At 49.8% G+C, this 17,066-nt stretch overlaps 4 protein-coding genes across 4 annotated transcripts; 2 read left to right on the forward strand and 2 right to left on the reverse strand.

Annotated features, from left to right (window-relative positions):
- Positions 1-281: 281 nt before the first annotated feature.
- Positions 282-4,107, forward strand: NEO1 (aminophospholipid-translocating P4-type ATPase NEO1; the record flags this gene model as incomplete). The annotated part of the gene is made up of 2 exons (XM_043279809.1): positions 282-2,094; positions 2,141-4,107. The coding sequence occupies 2 exons, from the start codon at positions 282-284 to the stop codon at positions 4,105-4,107; spliced, it is 3,780 nt and encodes a 1,259-aa protein (XP_043137451.1).
- Positions 4,108-8,393: 4,286 nt separating this feature from the next.
- ACHE_50128S (uncharacterized protein) lies at positions 8,394-9,179 on the forward strand (the record flags this gene model as incomplete). The annotated part of the gene is made up of 2 exons (XM_043279810.1): positions 8,394-8,780; positions 8,847-9,179. The coding sequence occupies 2 exons, from the start codon at positions 8,394-8,396 to the stop codon at positions 9,177-9,179; spliced, it is 720 nt and encodes a 239-aa protein (XP_043137452.1).
- Positions 9,180-10,584: 1,405 nt separating this feature from the next.
- On the reverse strand, positions 10,585-11,185 carry ACHE_50129A (uncharacterized protein; the record flags this gene model as incomplete). The annotated part of the gene is made up of 2 exons (XM_043279811.1): positions 10,585-11,029; positions 11,103-11,185. 2 exons carry the CDS (start codon positions 11,183-11,185, stop codon positions 10,585-10,587), a joined length of 528 nt encoding a protein of 175 aa, XP_043137453.1.
- Positions 11,186-11,643: 458 nt separating this feature from the next.
- Positions 11,644-15,524, reverse strand: ACHE_50130A (hybrid sensor histidine kinase/response regulator; the record flags this gene model as incomplete). Its single annotated transcript, XM_043279812.1, has 3 exons — positions 11,644-11,876; positions 11,937-15,382; positions 15,457-15,524. 3 exons carry the CDS (start codon positions 15,522-15,524, stop codon positions 11,644-11,646), a joined length of 3,747 nt encoding a protein of 1,248 aa, XP_043137454.1.
- Positions 15,525-17,066: the final 1,542 nt, after the last annotated feature.

Genomic DNA, 17,066 nt, shown 5'->3' on the forward strand with positions numbered 1-17,066 from the left:
GACGATCTCCCTAAGACCTAAAGTAGGAATAGCTCAATGACACTTTCTCTCCCATCCAGACGGCGGGCCTGTCTTTTATTATACCTATTACGACGCCCCTCAGTGCGACTCCACCCTAAACTGTTTTGCTGACGCAGCCTCTCACACTCGAGAAGAACAATGACTCCCTGAAACCCTCCAACTACAGCTTGTCATGACATTTGGTTCTGCGCTGTAGGAGTCCACGCATCACTTCTCTTCATGTGAGAGCAATCAGTGAGGCTTCACCGCTTTATATTCGCATGATGTCTTCGTCACCCGATTATGTGCACCCGCACGACAGCGCCAGCATCCCTACCGACTCCGACTCCGATTCCGACCTGGACCTCGAGGAACTCGATCCGGATACCGCTCCAGGTCATCGACCTTCACGGCTCTCAAGGGATGGCTCAACCGGCCAAGGAGGATACGGCCCTGGAATTGCATTGAGAAAGTTACGTGCCGGCGTTGGAAACCGGTTGAGGCGCAGCGTCTCCGGAATGAAGCATAGGGAGTCGGAAGAGGACACAAACGGTCTGCTGGAGGACCAGGATGGTGGCAGGATGCGGAGATCGCAGGCGAGCTCCCATAATTTGACTGACGATGATGCGCCGTTGCTTCACGAAGACCGGCGCATATCCGCTCATTCGTTAAGCAACCAAGGACCGACATCGAAAAAGGGATTCCGGTTACGGTTCTCCGGGTTTAGCACCATATTCAATCGTTCGTCCAGAAAGGCGCCCGTCACGGCAGAATCCCAGCCGCCACGAGATGTGCTAGTTGGGCAAGCGCAAAGATCGAAATACCCCCCGAACATCGTATCGAACGCGAAATACACACCATGGTCCTTCCTACCCCGTACTCTTTACAACGAATTTTCCTTCTTTTTCAACATCTACTTCCTATTGGTCGCTCTCTCGCAGATTATTCCCGTCCTTCGAATCGGCTATATGTCGTCATACATCGCACCGTTGGCTTTTGTGGTTTCAATATCGCTAGGAAAGGAGGCTTTGGATGACATTGGCCGTCGCAGAAGGGATGCCGAAGCAAATTCCGAGGAGTTCACCGTTTTGTCGCTTGATGGGTCTACAAGGAGAACGAATGAACACGTGTTGGAGATTACGAAGAAGTCTCGGGATCTAAAGGTCGGCGATGTTCTGAAAGTCCGGAAGAATCAACGTCTGCCCGCGGATGTTGTCATCCTAAAAAGCATTTCCGCCGACACTACCATTACGCAGCAAGAACCCGTTACTGAATCTCCCGTCGACCTGATCGATTCGGACCAAGGGCCGTCAGCACCTACGGATCCAGCACCCAGCTCTACTGCCACGCCAAATGAGAAAAATTCGTCTGCTGCTGATACTTTTATCCGGACTGATCAGTTAGATGGTGAAACGGACTGGAAATTGCGTTTGCCTTCTGTGTTGTCTCAGAGCCTACTCCTCGGTGAGCTTACTAGGCTTAAGATTACCGCCAGCGCCCCAGACCAGAGAGTCAATGAATTTGTTGGTGCCATCGAATTAGAGCCACCCTCTGGCTTCTATGATGCACACGTTCACAAGTCCCAAAATGGGAGGGATGATGAAGGTGAAAACCCGCAGAACAATTCTGCGCCGTTGAACATTGACAACACCGCGTGGGCGAACACTGTTCTCGCATCAAACACCACTACCTATGCCGCCATCATCTACACAGGCTCGCAGACGCGAGCCGCCCTCTCAACCTCCCCGTCTCGGTCGAAGGTCGGATTGTTAGAATATGAAATCAACAGTCTAACCAAGATCCTCTGCATTCTGACTTTCGCGCTTTCAGTTATCCTGGTGGCATTGAAAGGGTTTCAGCCCACCAACGATAAGGAGTGGTATGTGGCGATTATGATTTATCTAATTCTCTTCTCGACCATCATTCCCATGAGTCTGCGTGTCAATTTGGATATGGCCAAATCCGTGTACGGTCGATTTATCGAACGAGACAACGATATCCCGGATACTGTTGTTAGGACAAGTACGATTCCCGAAGACCTTGGCAGGATAGAGTATCTCCTCTCGGACAAGACAGGGACTCTGACCCAAAATGGTGAGTACCTTTCCCGGGAATTTGGTAATCTATCTAACATCTGTAGAAATGGAATTGAAGAAGATCCATGTTGGAACGGTCTCATACGCGAATGATGCCATGGATGAAGTTGCCTCGTATATTCATCAAAGTTTTGCCGGAAATGAATTGGTCACTCCCTCCTCCGTCTTTGGCGCTCAAGCAGGAACTGGAACTGCTCCCCGTACTAGAAGAGAGATTGGCTCTCGTGTCAGAGACCTCGTTCTAGCACTTGCCCTATGTCACAATGTCACGCCGACTACAGATGAAGAGGATGGTGTAAAGGTTACGAACTACCAAGCTTCATCGCCCGACGAGATCGCCATTGTTCGGTACACGGAAGAGGTAGGACTCAAGCTAGCCTATCGCGACCGACAGTCGATCGTACTTGAGTCTACCGATAATGGGCAAGTTGTGGTGCGTGTGCGCATTCTGGATATCTTCCCGTTTACGTCGGACAGCAAGCGCATGGGTATCATCGTCCAATTCGAGCATGACGGGATACTGGAATCTCCAACGGACAACAGTGAAATATGGTTCTACCAGAAGGGTGCTGATACTGTGATGACTTCGATCGTTGCGGCAAATGACTGGCTCGATGAGGAGACCGCTAACATGGCTCGAGAGGGTCTGCGGACACTGGTTGTCGGCAGAAGGCGGCTTCCCATGCAGCAATACCAAGAGTTTACGGCAAAGTACAAGCAAGCATCGCTTGCACTGCAGGGTCGTGATGCGGGAATGGCCAAGGTTGTCAATGAACATCTGGAACGGGATCTGGAACTTCTCGGAGTAACGGGTGTGGAAGACAGGTTACAGAAAGATGTCAAGCCGTCTCTCGAGCTTCTCCGCAATGCAGGTGTGAAGATTTGGATGTTGACCGGAGACAAGGTGGAGACAGCACGCTGTGTCGCCATTTCGGCGAAGTTGGTGGCAAGAGGACAATATATCCATACCGTCGCCAAAGTTACTGATCCATCGGCCGCCCAAGAAGCCCTGGATTTTATCCGCAACAAGACCGATTGCTGCTTGCTCATTGATGGCGAGTCTTTATCATTGATGCTGGGCCAGTTTAGGTCACAGTTCATCTCCCTTGCGGTTCTGCTCCCAGCTGTCGTTGCTTGTCGATGCTCGCCGTCCCAAAAGGCACAGATTGCGGATTTGATTCGTCAACACACCAAGAAACGGGTGTGCTGTATTGGCGATGGTGGTAACGATGTATCGATGATCCAAGCAGCCGATGTCGGTATTGGCATTGTTGGCAAAGAAGGTCGCCAGGCGTCACTTGCAGCGGATTTTAGCATCACCCAGTTCCATCACCTGACGAAACTTCTCGTCTGGCACGGACGCAACTCCTACAAGCGGTCAGCGAAGTTAGCACAGTTTATCATGCATCGTGGTCTTGTCATCAGTGCATGCCAAACAATGTACAGCATTGCCAGCAGCTTCGATCCGAAAGGTCTCTTCATCAATTGGCTCATGGTCGGCTATGCCACAATATACACCAACGCCCCGGTTTTCTCCCTGGTTTTTGACCGCGACGTGGACGAACATCTGGCCAACCTCTACCCCGAACTATACAAGGAGCTAAAATCTGGCCGCAGCTTAAGCTACCGCTCATTTTTCATCTGGGTTTTCATCTCAGTCTACCAAGGCGCCGTGATCGAAGGACTCTCGCAGATCCTGCTGGACACCATCACCGGCCCACGGCTCATCAGCGTGTCGTTCACAGCCCTTGTGCTCAACGAATTGCTCATGGTCGCCATTTCCATCACCACCTGGCATCCAATCATGATCATCTGTCTCCTCGGTACCGCCCTTGTCTACGCAGCTAGTGTCCCGTTCCTGGGCGACTACTTCGACCTGCACTATGTGATTACTGTCGACTGGCTCTGGCGAGTTGTGGTTGTCTGCGCTGTGTCTGTGGTTCCTGTCTGGGCTGGGAAACTCGTTAAGCATTCTTGGAGTCCTCCTAGTTACCGGAAGGTTCGGGGGTGATTCTTTTTTTCTTCTGATACCTCTTTTTTTTTTTTTTTTCGAACCAAAGAGCCTAGTGATGCGCATTTAGTGTGAATATATATTTTTCTTGCTTTCTAGTACATACGAAATTGATATCCTTGGACTGTCGCTACCTGCTTCTTTCCGTATTCGTGTTTATCCCTGGTGGTTTTTGGCTCGCTGAGTAGCCCTGAATAGCCCTGAGCCCTCCCTGAGCGGTCTGACCTGATCACTGAGTAGAGGGTAAGCCGATGGGTGAGCAGCCTGAGTAAGGCAGCCTCAATAAAATGCATCATGCTAGTGCGTCAACCAATGTCTGCTTCCTATCGTATTGCTCCTGACTACCATTCCTTCTTAACCCCCCTGGTCCCTGGTCAGAGCGCTGGCATCAATCTGACGGTCAATTGTGGCCATGTCCCTCTCGATCGATCTGTATCCAACAAGCATGCTCAAAGCTCACAGGAACATAACCGGCTATCCTGTGAGCTAGGCTGAGATCCACAGGAGATTGAAAGCTCCCATGTCCATATTTTGCCCAGCTCTCCCCACCTATTTATGCCCATTCACTGCCCATGGTTTGTTTCCCTTCCCTCTGGTCAAATGCCCATCCCAACTTTTGCCCAAATTTTTGCCTCTCTCATGGGTTTCTTTGGGCCATCTACCGGCCATCCCCTGATCCAAGCCGTGCGATTCATTAAGTCCGATACGATCCCTAGTCGGATTGAACGAAAGTTGAGAACCGCCTTGGGCTGCAGAGACTGCCAGTTGAAACGGACAGTTGATGCTATGCTGACAAAACGACAGGCCAAGAAACTAATACACAAGTCAGAAGTAGCTATCCGATTCCTTTGGGGGGTGGGGTTTCACATCTTGTGCACTTAGATTATTGAGCAAGTTCATGTGATGATGTGAATTTGGCCAGCAGTGGTAAAGTGAGAACATAGAGCACCTTGAAACAGTCATCCTCCCAAAAATTTTATCCTGACTGGCATTTATTTCTGTGAACACAGCAGGATTGGTATATGACCATTGTTGAAGAGCACTATTTGTTACAAATGTGCAGCATATTGGTGCCTCAGACAGGAAACATCTTTCTGTATGCACGAGAACCAGTGATCAGTCTAATACATACCCTGCAGTACAAAGTACACCCCACCAAGTCTCGCTTATGCATGAATGTCGCATATATCGGGCATAGAAAGCGGCCATCGCTGAGAGTGGAGCATAGTGGATCACTGGTGTCATGCTCAGTTTGACATATTATTACTATATAAGCACACTCCCCATGGCCGCTACAGAAGCCGTAACCCCCTCAACTAATTCACCGTTCGACCTTTCTCAAGCTCAGTAAAGTACCTGCACAGGTATCTGTAGGCGAAGTTCTTGTCCCGGGTATCTATCGAGGCTGAAGGTCAACTGAATGACATATTTGCGGTATACCCATGGGGAGAAAAAAGTTGGTGGAGGAAATTTCATACTGGCACAATTGATGAGAAGTGCTGCATCAGTTACCCATCTTACTCCTCCACAACATCTTGTATGGCATTCTGTGAGAAAATCAGACTAAGCACATACATTCGCAATTGTGATAGCATCATGCAATCGAGCTGATTCAAGGTACCAGAGCCAGAGTGTTCAGCATATTCCCATGTTGACAGTTCCATTTTGCTTTTTTGTCGAAAATGAACTGACGAGGATCCCGCCGTATCAAGAGAGTCGACAATTTCAAAGGAAGTCGGTATATGAGAGCGAGGAGTGACAAAAAACTAAGTTTTTGACATGAGAAGAATGGAAAATTCATCGAAGCTAGGTCCCGGAATGCTATCTGGACGAGCATGTCGTAACATGCATCATTTCAAATGGACATTAATCGTAGTTGACGGGTGAGCATTGGTCATAAAGATTGGATGCGGCTCTTGTGTCTCTACAGTCACATGACAATGCCGTTTTATATGAAAAAACGAGAAAGTTCTTTGATCAAAGAGACGATATTCGCCTGGGAAATCGTCAGGGCAGAGAGGCGGTTGAATGCCTGAGATCATATAGAGCTTAAACGGCTGCACTATTTCCCCAACAACATGCCCATCTTGAATGACCTGGGATCGAATTCGATAAGGAATATAGCAATGCGCGTACTCGATCGGATCCGAATCTACATCTCCGGAGTAACTAACGCAAGTTGATGGAGGTGTATCGAATGTCGAGATTTTCGACCCATATAGTGGGAGAACCTGATCAGAAACGTTGAAAGTAAACGGGACCGATATCTGCTGGGCACCAGATGGATTTCCCGTTGCAGAAACCCTGCTCTCTTGCACCGAAGAAAGTAGCCTGCCCCGGATTTGTCAACTGGCATTTTTTTTTTAAATAATTGTAATTACTTGCTCGTTGACCGTTTGTTTTGAGCCTATACGTGCTTTCCGACTGTAGGCAGATTTGGTTTATCAGATCACCTGCAGAATTAGCATCAAGGACGTTAATGTAAATTTGAGAGATGGAAAACCTTCCAGGGTCATTCTGAGCGAGCCAAATAGTGGGCTGTGACAGCTAAGCAAGACAGTACCACATAGTGGTGCGTGGTCGATTACGATAGGAAGAGGGTGTGCTTCCGTTCTTGGGAGGATGCCCTCATTATTGAACAGAGTCTCGATTTGCAATTGCATAACCATACGTGTTTGTTTAAGTCTGGGTCATTATTTAGTTAATCGTCTCAGCGACACAAACGTCTGCTTACTCACATGATGATTGTGCACAGGCGTGTGCTTTGGGTTTCTCTTCACAGCTGTCGCTCTGGTGCGAGCGGCAAAGGGCAGAATAGAAACATAAAATTTGATAGAGCTTGTGTACCATAACATGATCGTTAGAAGAGGACAGAAGCCACATATAATGCTCAAAGTTCGGCAAGTCGGATTCAGGGCATAGAAGTAAGGAGTTCAAGATGTGAATTCTACATACTGCTAGATTGAACATCCAACGGAGAAAGGAGGGCATGAGATCGGAATTAGAGGAATCGGAGATACGACGGTTCCACTTTCCACAGCAACATCTCCGATGCATGAAAACTGGAGCAAGTAAGAATTCACAAGGCTACTAGATAACCAGCCTACTTGTGCTGCTTGATGGGATCATGGGCTTCGGAGATGCTGTCGGAGATGCTGGCAGTCGAAAAGTATGTGATTATGAATGAGACAAGACCACCATAGTGGTTTAGCTTAGCTTTCAATACTTATATATTCCCTCATCCTTGTTAATTGGGCTTCGGTTTCATACCTAGGTAATCTTTGAGCAGCCAATCGCAATGGAGGCCTACTTCCAGTACCAACGAATTCGGCAAGCGGTTCGCCGGCACTTATCAGAACTCAGTCAAGAATGCGACTGCCAGGACCATATTGTCGGGTCTCTTCATAATGAGAGATAAGTGCTTGCGGAATGGTCTAAACGCTACTTATCTGACATGAGTTGCATAGCTGTCGTTTGAGCACTCATGACAGCACTTTGGAAAAACAACTCCCTGAGCAAGCGATTGTCTCAAGTGATTTCATACTCGTGGGCTGGGAAGGACAAGATGATCCGCTCAACCTTGCAAATCAGAGCGTCAAGCGAAAGCTGTTCATGACCTTCTTGGTCTCTTTAATAGCACTTTCTGTCTCTGCAGCATCTGCAATTGATGCTTGCGGTGTCAAGGAATATAGCGAGAACTTCCAAGTATCTGAAGTTGTTGGCTCTCTCGCGACAGGTATGATAAAATCTCTTTGTAATCGTGCTTCTCACAAGAGCTGATCTTTTACATCATATTAAAGGATTGTTCCTCATCGGATTTGCGTGCGGCTCCCTATTATCTGGCCCCTTTTCTGAGACCTTTGGGCGCAACGCAGTGTATTTAACGACGATGCTCATTTTTTTGATTTTTTATTATGGCCTCAGGACTCGCCCCGAGCCTGCACAGTCACCTTATTTTTCGCTTTTTCGCGGGCCTTTTCGCTTCTACTCCACTCAGCTGCGCTGGTAGCACAGTCGCAGATTTGTGGAACCCGGCGCAGAGGGCATATGCTTTTCCTGTCTATGCTATACCGGCATTCGCAGGGCCGATGATCGGCCAGATTGTTGGTAGCTACGTCCCCACTAGCTTGGGGTGGCGCTGGTTGGAATGGATCATGCTTATTATGGGGTCTCTAGTTCTTTTTATTGTTCTGTTGCTCCAGCCTGAGACATACGGTAATCTCATTCTGCAGTGGAAGGCAAGAATCCTTTGGCAAGAAACTGGGAACAAAAGATACAGAGCTCCGATGGGGATGAAACGCGAGAGTCTAGGCCAGCGTCTGAAGACCTCTGTATGCCGACCGTTTGCGATGTCCTACTCTGAGTTGATCATCCTCCTGATGTCGCTCTATTTAACCATCATCTATATCGTCCTCTTCACCTTTCTGGAGGGATACACGTACGTGTTTGGCGAGACATACGGCATCTCACAAGGACTCACTAGCCTTTGCTGGGCTGGTATGCTGGTTGGTATCCTGCTTGTCAGCTGTGTGGTGCCAGTGGTTTATTCCTGGACTTTGAAGGAGTACCAAAAAACCTCGGTCATTGCACCTGAGACAAGACTTTGGTATGCGATGCTTGGCGGTGCTCCAGCAGTGCCAATCAGTTTGTTCTGGATGGGATGGTCAAGTGATGTAAGTGCTCAGTTCTGTGAATAATATATCAGTGATTAACATTCCTTTCTTTCCCTGCGCATTCAGCCATCTATTTCAATCTGGTCCCCGCTCGCCGCCTCCGTCCTCTTCGGCTACGGTATCACGACTATTTTCATCGCGGCCTATATGTATCTCATCGATTCCTACGATATATACTCGGCTTCCGCATTGGGATTTCTTGTTTTCACACGATATGTGGTTGCGGGAGGTGTAACTGTTGCTGGTGGCCCGATTTATCGCTCCATTGGTGTTCACTTCGCGCTTACGATCCTTGGTTCTATCAGTGGCATCATGGCTCCTGTTCCCTACTTGCTTCACATTTACGGACCGAGGATTCGAAAGCGCAGCAAGTATGCGGTGAACATCAACAAGGAATGATAGCTCTCGGAGAGTCGGGGATTACGGGCTACGGTAGACACAAAGGAAAACCAGAAAACCAATCCATATTGGACAGATCATACATACATGATTGCGTTTATTGTGAATATCTCTACATGTAAATAATAAATAATATCTGCTTTCTCGCAGTGCAGCCGAGGTTACGCGCTTGCAGAAGTAGGGACGGAAACGAGATAATATCCAACAAGCCCATGGATCTTCGTGGCCACGGGAACAGCAGTACGAAACCAGCAGCACGGGACATACAACATGCGGAATGAGATATCAGGATATGTGTATTAAGACGACGATGTACATAGCGACTACCATTACGGCGGCTTACCCGGCTGCCCCGCAGGACCTGCCGCCACTCGGCCTATAGGGCTGACAGATGCGTGTATGAACAATAATAATAATAATAATAATAATAATAATCTGCTTTCTCGCATTTACCGGCGCGTATGCAAAAAATAGCAAAGAATAGAATGGTAAAAGTCTTGGGTTCAACGACCTCTTACTACGTCTGCCTGACTACTGTGTGGGATGTACGTTATGCATGTGCCCGGGACTTAATCACTACTGTGACTTCCAATCGTGGGATCGCTGTTTCGTGGGAATGGCCAGAGTTTGGGCCGTTTTGGTCCATCGTACTTCCTGAGGATTGAGTAGTTTAGTAATGCTCTAAAACCATCTAAAGTAGCTGCCAGCGTCTTTAATACCTAGGAGAACAAAATGTACAGCAGATTTTCCAAATCCAGTCCAGTCCATTCAGAATGCTCCATGATCCATCCCCTTTTCGTGGAAATACGAAAGACAGCGCATTTTTGTAGAATAACGTAGCTCTTGCAATGGAGCCACTTTCAGCATCTTCACCATGGAAGAAGGATTTTTTTTCCCCATGATCGGTGAAAGTGAACAATAAAGTAACAAGAAAAGCGCGAAAGCAGGTTTTGAAGAGGAAATGGCAACTTACAGGGACCATGCAGGGACCAATTGCGAGATCTATTGATGAGATTGACCTTCTAATAGGATCTTATGCTATCATGCAATTCAGACCTTCCAAAAGGGAGGAATCTGATCACTGAGCATGGACTGGGTACGCACTGAGTACGCACCGAGTAATCTGATATCTCACTATCAGCGCATATACAGATCATCCCTTTAAAATAATTGCCACACCACCCCGGCTCAGCCATCAAGTCCAATATCCGCTAAAGACCCTCCCCCCAGCTTCACACCTACAATCCCATCCCAATTGTTGCTCGACGCGTCGAACCAGTCCTCATGCTCATTGCCACGAGATCAGCGGATCTAAGGATGTGGGACATAAGTGAGTGTGGATCTTGCTTGATTTCCATCTAGCCTGTAGCCAGTAGCTAAAACATCTGGGTAAGGTAACATTCTATCAATCCTTCTTCCCACCCATCTGATTGAAAAACGGACTCGATACATAAAACGGCCTCTTCCTAGCACCCTTCTCACTAGACAAAGTCTCCGTACTAGTCCCCGTCCCAATAAGCGCCTGCATTTTAAAAAACGCCTCATTCCCCACCAACTTCTCAACACTCCTCACCTCTTTGTCATTGAAACTCGCATCCGGAATCCCCTCAAAACTACTCTCCGGAGCCAGAATCCAAAACCTCCCACTTCCTCGACAAGCCTCCTCCATCCCATCCGCACTCCTATTAACCATACCCCTCCAAAACGCCCCTTCCCCTTCCCCAACAACACCAGCATCCTCAAGCATGGAGACAGCTCCAGCGACCCAGTCCTGGCAATTACCGACTTCGAATTCGGGGATATTAGCCATATCATCCCCGAAATCCGTCAACAGGTTACTTATCCGCGATCTGTCTTCATCAGAAAGTGAGAAGAGGATCTCGCAGCGGCCGCGCAAGACTGGGGCGTTGAGGGGTGGTGTACAGGACGATGCCCATGTGCGAGGGCCCGTCGCCGAGAGTGGCGTCGCCGCGAGCGTAGATGTTTATTGAGAGGGCGTGGGACATGCTTGGTGGTGTTGATTGAGGTGGTTTTTATGGATGCTTATGGGGATGGCAGGTATATATCGTTGGTGATATTCGTGCGAGACCCGCGGAGAGTGACTTAACTGCCTCACGAGATAAATTCAGTTAAAAAGGGGAGGTAGATGAGCGAAAAGCATTGGATGTCAATAACATTTAAGACAGTGAATAGAGCAGAGGAGAAATATTGAATGCTATTAGGGCTCATGAGCACACGTGAAACCCAAGTGAATGGCCACATTTACCCGAAAAGCCATGTGTATCCCATATTTGAAAATTCAGAAGCAGTCTACATACTTCCAGTAACGAGCCTGAAGATATTTTTCATTATTCACCTTTATTTCACCAATAGTTTAAAAGAAAGAAATAACCAAACTCCCTACTAAGCATAATTTACATTCTACATTCCATCGCCCTCACAGCATCTTATCCTACACATCCACCTACTCATTCATCTGCCGCAAAAGCGCCTGTAACTCAGGCCTCTTAACCGGCTTAATAAGAAATGTATCAATGCCCGACCCAAACGCTTCTTTCTGCGCATCCGCGCTGTCCAGCCCCGTCAGGGCCGCGATAATGATGGGCTGGGCGGAGTTGGACTGGTGCTTGTGCTGTTTCTCAATGCGGCGGATTTGGCGGGCTGCTTCGAAGCCGTCCATGACGGGCATGGATAGGTCTGTTTATGCATTAGAGGGAGATACAGAGAAGGAGGGAGGGAAGGGAGAAAAAGACATACCAATCACAACAACACCAAACCGGCCTGGCTGGGCCTTGTACGTCTCGACAGCTTCAACACCGTTCTTCGCTGTTAGGTAGTCGTACCCGCTTTTCTTCGTGTACACGGATAGCAACTGAAGGTTGAGGCTATTATCGTCCACCAGCAAGACAGACTTCCCAGTCGTGTGCTCTTCCGCACCCTCCTTGACATGCGACGATGGTTCGGTTCCATCACCACCCTCGCGACTGCGACTCCCACTTCCCATGGTATCAGCAGTCGGCCGCTTACTGATCTTCATTCGCTCATCTGGTGGATCGCTGGGATTAAGATTCAGCGGCAGATGCGACGATTCGGGCATTTCGACCCACCGCGTGGGCTCCTCAGGGCTGCTGGACTGCCCTGCCTGTTTTTCCAGCCGGCGCTTGATGCACAGGTCGAGGGCGCGAGCCAGCTTGCGCGGTCCGCAAGGTTGACTGATGAATTCGAAGATGGGCGATTCGTCACCGCGATTCTTGGCCGCGATGAACATGTTGTGCGCTTCTTCGGGTGACTGGCAAATCACCACGACGGGGGACCCGCCGTCGTCGCCCGCTAGATGCTGGCCTAAGTTAAACAGATTTCGACCCTCACGGTCTTCGTTATCGAGTTCAGTTTGCACCGCTAGGTAGAAGTCGTAGGGTTGGTGTTGACCCTGCATTGGAGATACTGTGGTAACGCTCAGGCCGAACCATTCCTGACATAGTCGCTCCAGGGACGAATACAGCGTGGAATCGCGCTTCGAGTGTAGCGAGGACCCAAAACCTAGCAGGCCCATCGACTTGCCCTCAACGTGACTTCGCAGCAACTGAAACACCGACGCGTCCGACGAGGGTGCAGGGTGGTGGGTGAGTGGAGTCCGGATAGTCATCGTGGTACCAACACCTTGGGTCGAGTTGACCTCGATAGAGCCACCGAGGGACCCCACCGCTTGTCGGACGATGCTCAGACCCAGCCCGCTTCCCGAGGCGAGCGCGTTCTCTTGCCTAAATGGGGTGAAAAGGTCCTTCTGCAGATATTCGGGGCCAATGCCCTTGCCGGTGTCACTGACGGTCAGAGTCACCTCATACTCCTCGGCTTCATCCTCAGAATCCGGACATGAGCGCTTCTTCTTTTTCTTTTCCTTCCGGGAGGACTTGAGGCCGAGATGGATAAAGCCCGAAGAGGTGTACTTGAGAGCGTTGCCGAAGGTATTCATCAGGATGCGGCGCCAGGCGCCGGCATGTGTATGGAAGCTCCATTCGGCATCCTTGTCGATGTCGAAAATGATCGTGACTCGATTTGCCTCAGCTCCTGCGCGTTTCAATGATGCATCACCCGCTGCTCGCGAGAAGGAATCCGTCAAGGCTGGGGGCGGTGTTTGCGGATGGTTGTAGAAGCTGTAACCTGCGAAGACGCACTCCGTCACTTCTTCGAGCACCTGGTCTAGCTCCACTTGAGAATACGATGGCTTCTCGGCGCGGCTGCCGTCTGCTTCCCTACTGGCCTCCAGTGATTGACGTTGTGTGGCACGCTGCCGTGCCCCGAAAGGAGATCGTTTCTTCTGGTATTTGTCGATGAACGTGAAATCGAGCAGGTTATTGATGGTGTCCAGCAGGGTGCGGCCACAAGCCTCAATGGTATGGACCATGCCATGCTGGAGGGCGTTCATCGCCGTGTCACTCAGAATGTCGGAGGTGCCCAGAATGCCATGGAGCGGGTTGCGGAGCTCATGGGTGATGCTGCTGACGAGATTGGTCTTAGCCTTGTTCGCGATCTTTGCGTCGAGGCGTCGGATTTCCATCATGATGCTGTTTGCAAAGGCAGAGATGTACACGAGCTCGTTCTCGGTCGTGAAAACGCGTTCCGGACTATTTGTCCAGACCAGGTTGACGGCGAAGCACCGGTTCTTGTCCGTGTCCCACACGGGCAATACCATGATATTCCTGGCATCTGGAAAAAATTTGATTAGATGCTCGGCGTCTTGTATGAAAGAGTACTTTCCCCTTCGTTTGCTGGTGGGACGTCGCTTCTTAGTCTGCCGAGCCTTATCCTCTGGGCTCGATTTCTCGGACCCAGACGTGGCCTGAGAAATGCAATCGCTGTCGTCTGAGACTGCTCGATTGGCATTGTAGGAGAATATCTTGCCCCGAGGATACCGACGGAGCAGCGAGGTGAGCAGGGACTTCTCCACCGTAATCTCGGAGTCCGCCGTTGAGTTGCTATTGATACTAGATACCCGCGAGGTGGAAGAACCCAGACAGACGCAAGTCGAAGGGCCATGTGATTCCCCATTTTCCCCTTCCGAGGCCGAGGATGGCTGGCGTCGGGATGATGAAGATGACGAGTCGGTCTCCTCGTCACTGCTCCCTGCGTCCTTGCCGGAGCCTGTTACTTTGCGACTGGTATTATTGACCAAATCACCGAATTTTTCACTGTTTGGATCGAAGAACATGACCCCTTCCGCGCCAATGGACTCCCGGATTAGGTTGGCCGCACGGGAGAATACAAGCTTGATACTGGACAATAGTACGTCTTCCTGGGGGCCCTCGTCGCCATCAAGAACGCCCCGGGATGACTTTGGTTTTTGTGAAGACTTATCTGGCCCATGACTGACTGTTTCTTGGTTGACGCCGTCTCCCCCACGCTGGGGATCCCGGTACGCGAGGGTCTTCTGATCAGTGCCCTTGGCCGCTTCTTGCAGATCCTGTTGTTCCATGTTCAACTGGCCCTCGACCATCTCCCCAGACTGCTCTGATGCCGCATACTGAGCACTAGCCTCACGCCACGAATGGCGCAGGGTGGCTCTGCCCTCGACAAAACTGCCCAGGCCCACAATCATGCGCTCGGCCTGCTGGCTGTTGTGGTACTCGCGCTCCGTCACCAAATGATCCATAACCGTAGAGGCCATATCCTTCAGAAACTGCAACGAATGCTCATCAATGCCCTCGGGGCGTGGCATATTGTCCCAAATGCTGTACGCGCCGATGACAAAACCGCGCGGACTGATAATGGGCACGGCCGCATAGAAACGCACATCAGATAGCTCATCTAGCAGCTGAGGGCACTCGAACCATTCCTCCATCACATCCGGCACCACCACCGCGCTCCCGTTCATGACCCACCTCACCTGGTCGTGCTCCAGGGACGGTAACCCGGAGACCAGATGGCAAAGACCCCTGTCTTTCGGAAACGAACAGCATCCTAGTCGTAGACGGTCACGGTCGTCGCGAACGTGGCCCCCGACCAGACTCAAGGTGGGTGTGGCCTCGGCCAACACATGCTGCTGCGCGCGGTCGAAGAGCGAAATTAGGGCTCGCTGGGCGCCTAGACGAAAGGCGCCCAGCTGAGCGAATGACACCAGTGCGGTGTCTCGGGACGGCTGACATTCATGCTGCCAGCGGGCGAAATTGAAACTAGAACTAGGACTAGTATCATGGGGAAGGTATCTGCGACGGGACAAGTCAGTGATGGCATGACTCTCCTACGGCATAGAGACAATTGGATTATACAGAATACATACTTGAAAAATTCTCGCTCCTGCGCTAGTGGAAAGTAAGGCTGCGCACTGGTCCCAGCATTAGCAGCCATAATGTCTATGTACGTATGGGTCTGAAGCATAGGCGAAGGGCGACTACTTAAAAAGGCAGGACCCCTGGACCAGATGAGATAAGCAATCCTGCTCCTGGCCATGATGTCATCCTACGTCATAGCATATGGCCACCGTATAGAATGCTATCGAATTGTGCCCTATTTACAAGTACCTATCTACCCTGGAGTGTGGAAATTGTATTGCCGACTAGAGCTTAGAATTGGCCTCCAAGTTATCAGTCCTCGTAATGGCCGCGGTTATCGCCCCAAGCTCCCGCAAATGATTCTCATAAACTCCTCGAGGTGTGGTACTATACTTACGGCACGTATGGGCCGCTGCAGCCGTTGCAATGGCGTGTTGTCCACCATTCCCCATGAACATCGTGTTCGATCTGGCAACATGGGTAACGCTTATATGCTTACCCGCCATCATAATAACGGAATATAAACAGCGGAAGGGAATGCCATACGGCTTGCGATCACGCTCATCCCATTCCCAGTACTCCAGACGGAAGTCATTTTTATCATTCCCCGGGTAGTGTAGACAGAATGCCCCGTCATTCTGCACCCCCGTATCAGGGAAGTCTCTGTGTCTGCGGATGCCTGGTGGAGACCTCTGATTCTGTGTTGACTACAGGAAGTTGAACTCAACCACTCGCAAGGACCGGTACCCTTACCCCTCATTGATGGAGTCTTGGAGCGAATCTCCCATGCTAAGGTGTTCACCAAGTTGGACATCAGGCAAGGATTTCATCGTATTCGCATGCACCCTGACTTAGAGGAATACACCACTTTTCGGACCCTCTACGGCTCGTACAAATAGAAGGTGATACCCTTTGGGTTGACAAACAGACTGGCGACTTTCCAGCGACTGGTAGATTAGCTCACTGCATTTGTGGATGACCTCCTCATCTACAGTGTAAATGAAGCAGAGCATGAACTACATGTAAAAGCAGTCCTTGCTCGGCTGAGAGCTGCAGATTTCCAAGCCAGTCTTCACAAGTGTGAATTCCACCTCACCAAAACCAAGTATCTTGGTTTTATTGTCACCACAGAAGGAGTAGAGGTGGATCCTGACGCAGTACTCAGATGGAACCAACCACATACAGTAAAGGGCTACAATCTTTCTTGGGATTTTGCAACTTTTACCGTCGATTCATTTATGGATACAGCCGCATCACCAAGCCGTTAAATCAGCTGACAAAGAAGGAAATCCCATTCCTCTGGATACCGGAGTGTGAAGAAGCTTTCTAAGAACTGAAACAGAGCCTAGCAACTGCGCCAGTTCTGATACACTACCGCCGGGAGTTGCCAACTCAAGTTGGAGACAGATGCCTCAGACAACATTGTGGCAGCCATCCTCTCCCAGTTAAGTCCTGAGGACGGCCTGTGGCATCCAGTGGCCTATCTTTCAAGATCAATGAACCCTGCAGAGCAAAATTATGAGATTCATGACAAGGAGCTTCTGGCCATTATTGTGGCATTAAATGAGTGGAGAGCAGAGCTTGAAGGACTGCAGAGAAGTGACCAGTTCCTCACTTT

This window comes from Aspergillus chevalieri, chromosome 5 (assembly GCF_016861735.1).
Source record: "Aspergillus chevalieri M1 DNA, chromosome 5, nearly complete sequence".
Lineage (NCBI taxonomy): Eukaryota > Fungi > Ascomycota > Eurotiomycetes > Eurotiales > Aspergillaceae > Aspergillus > Aspergillus chevalieri.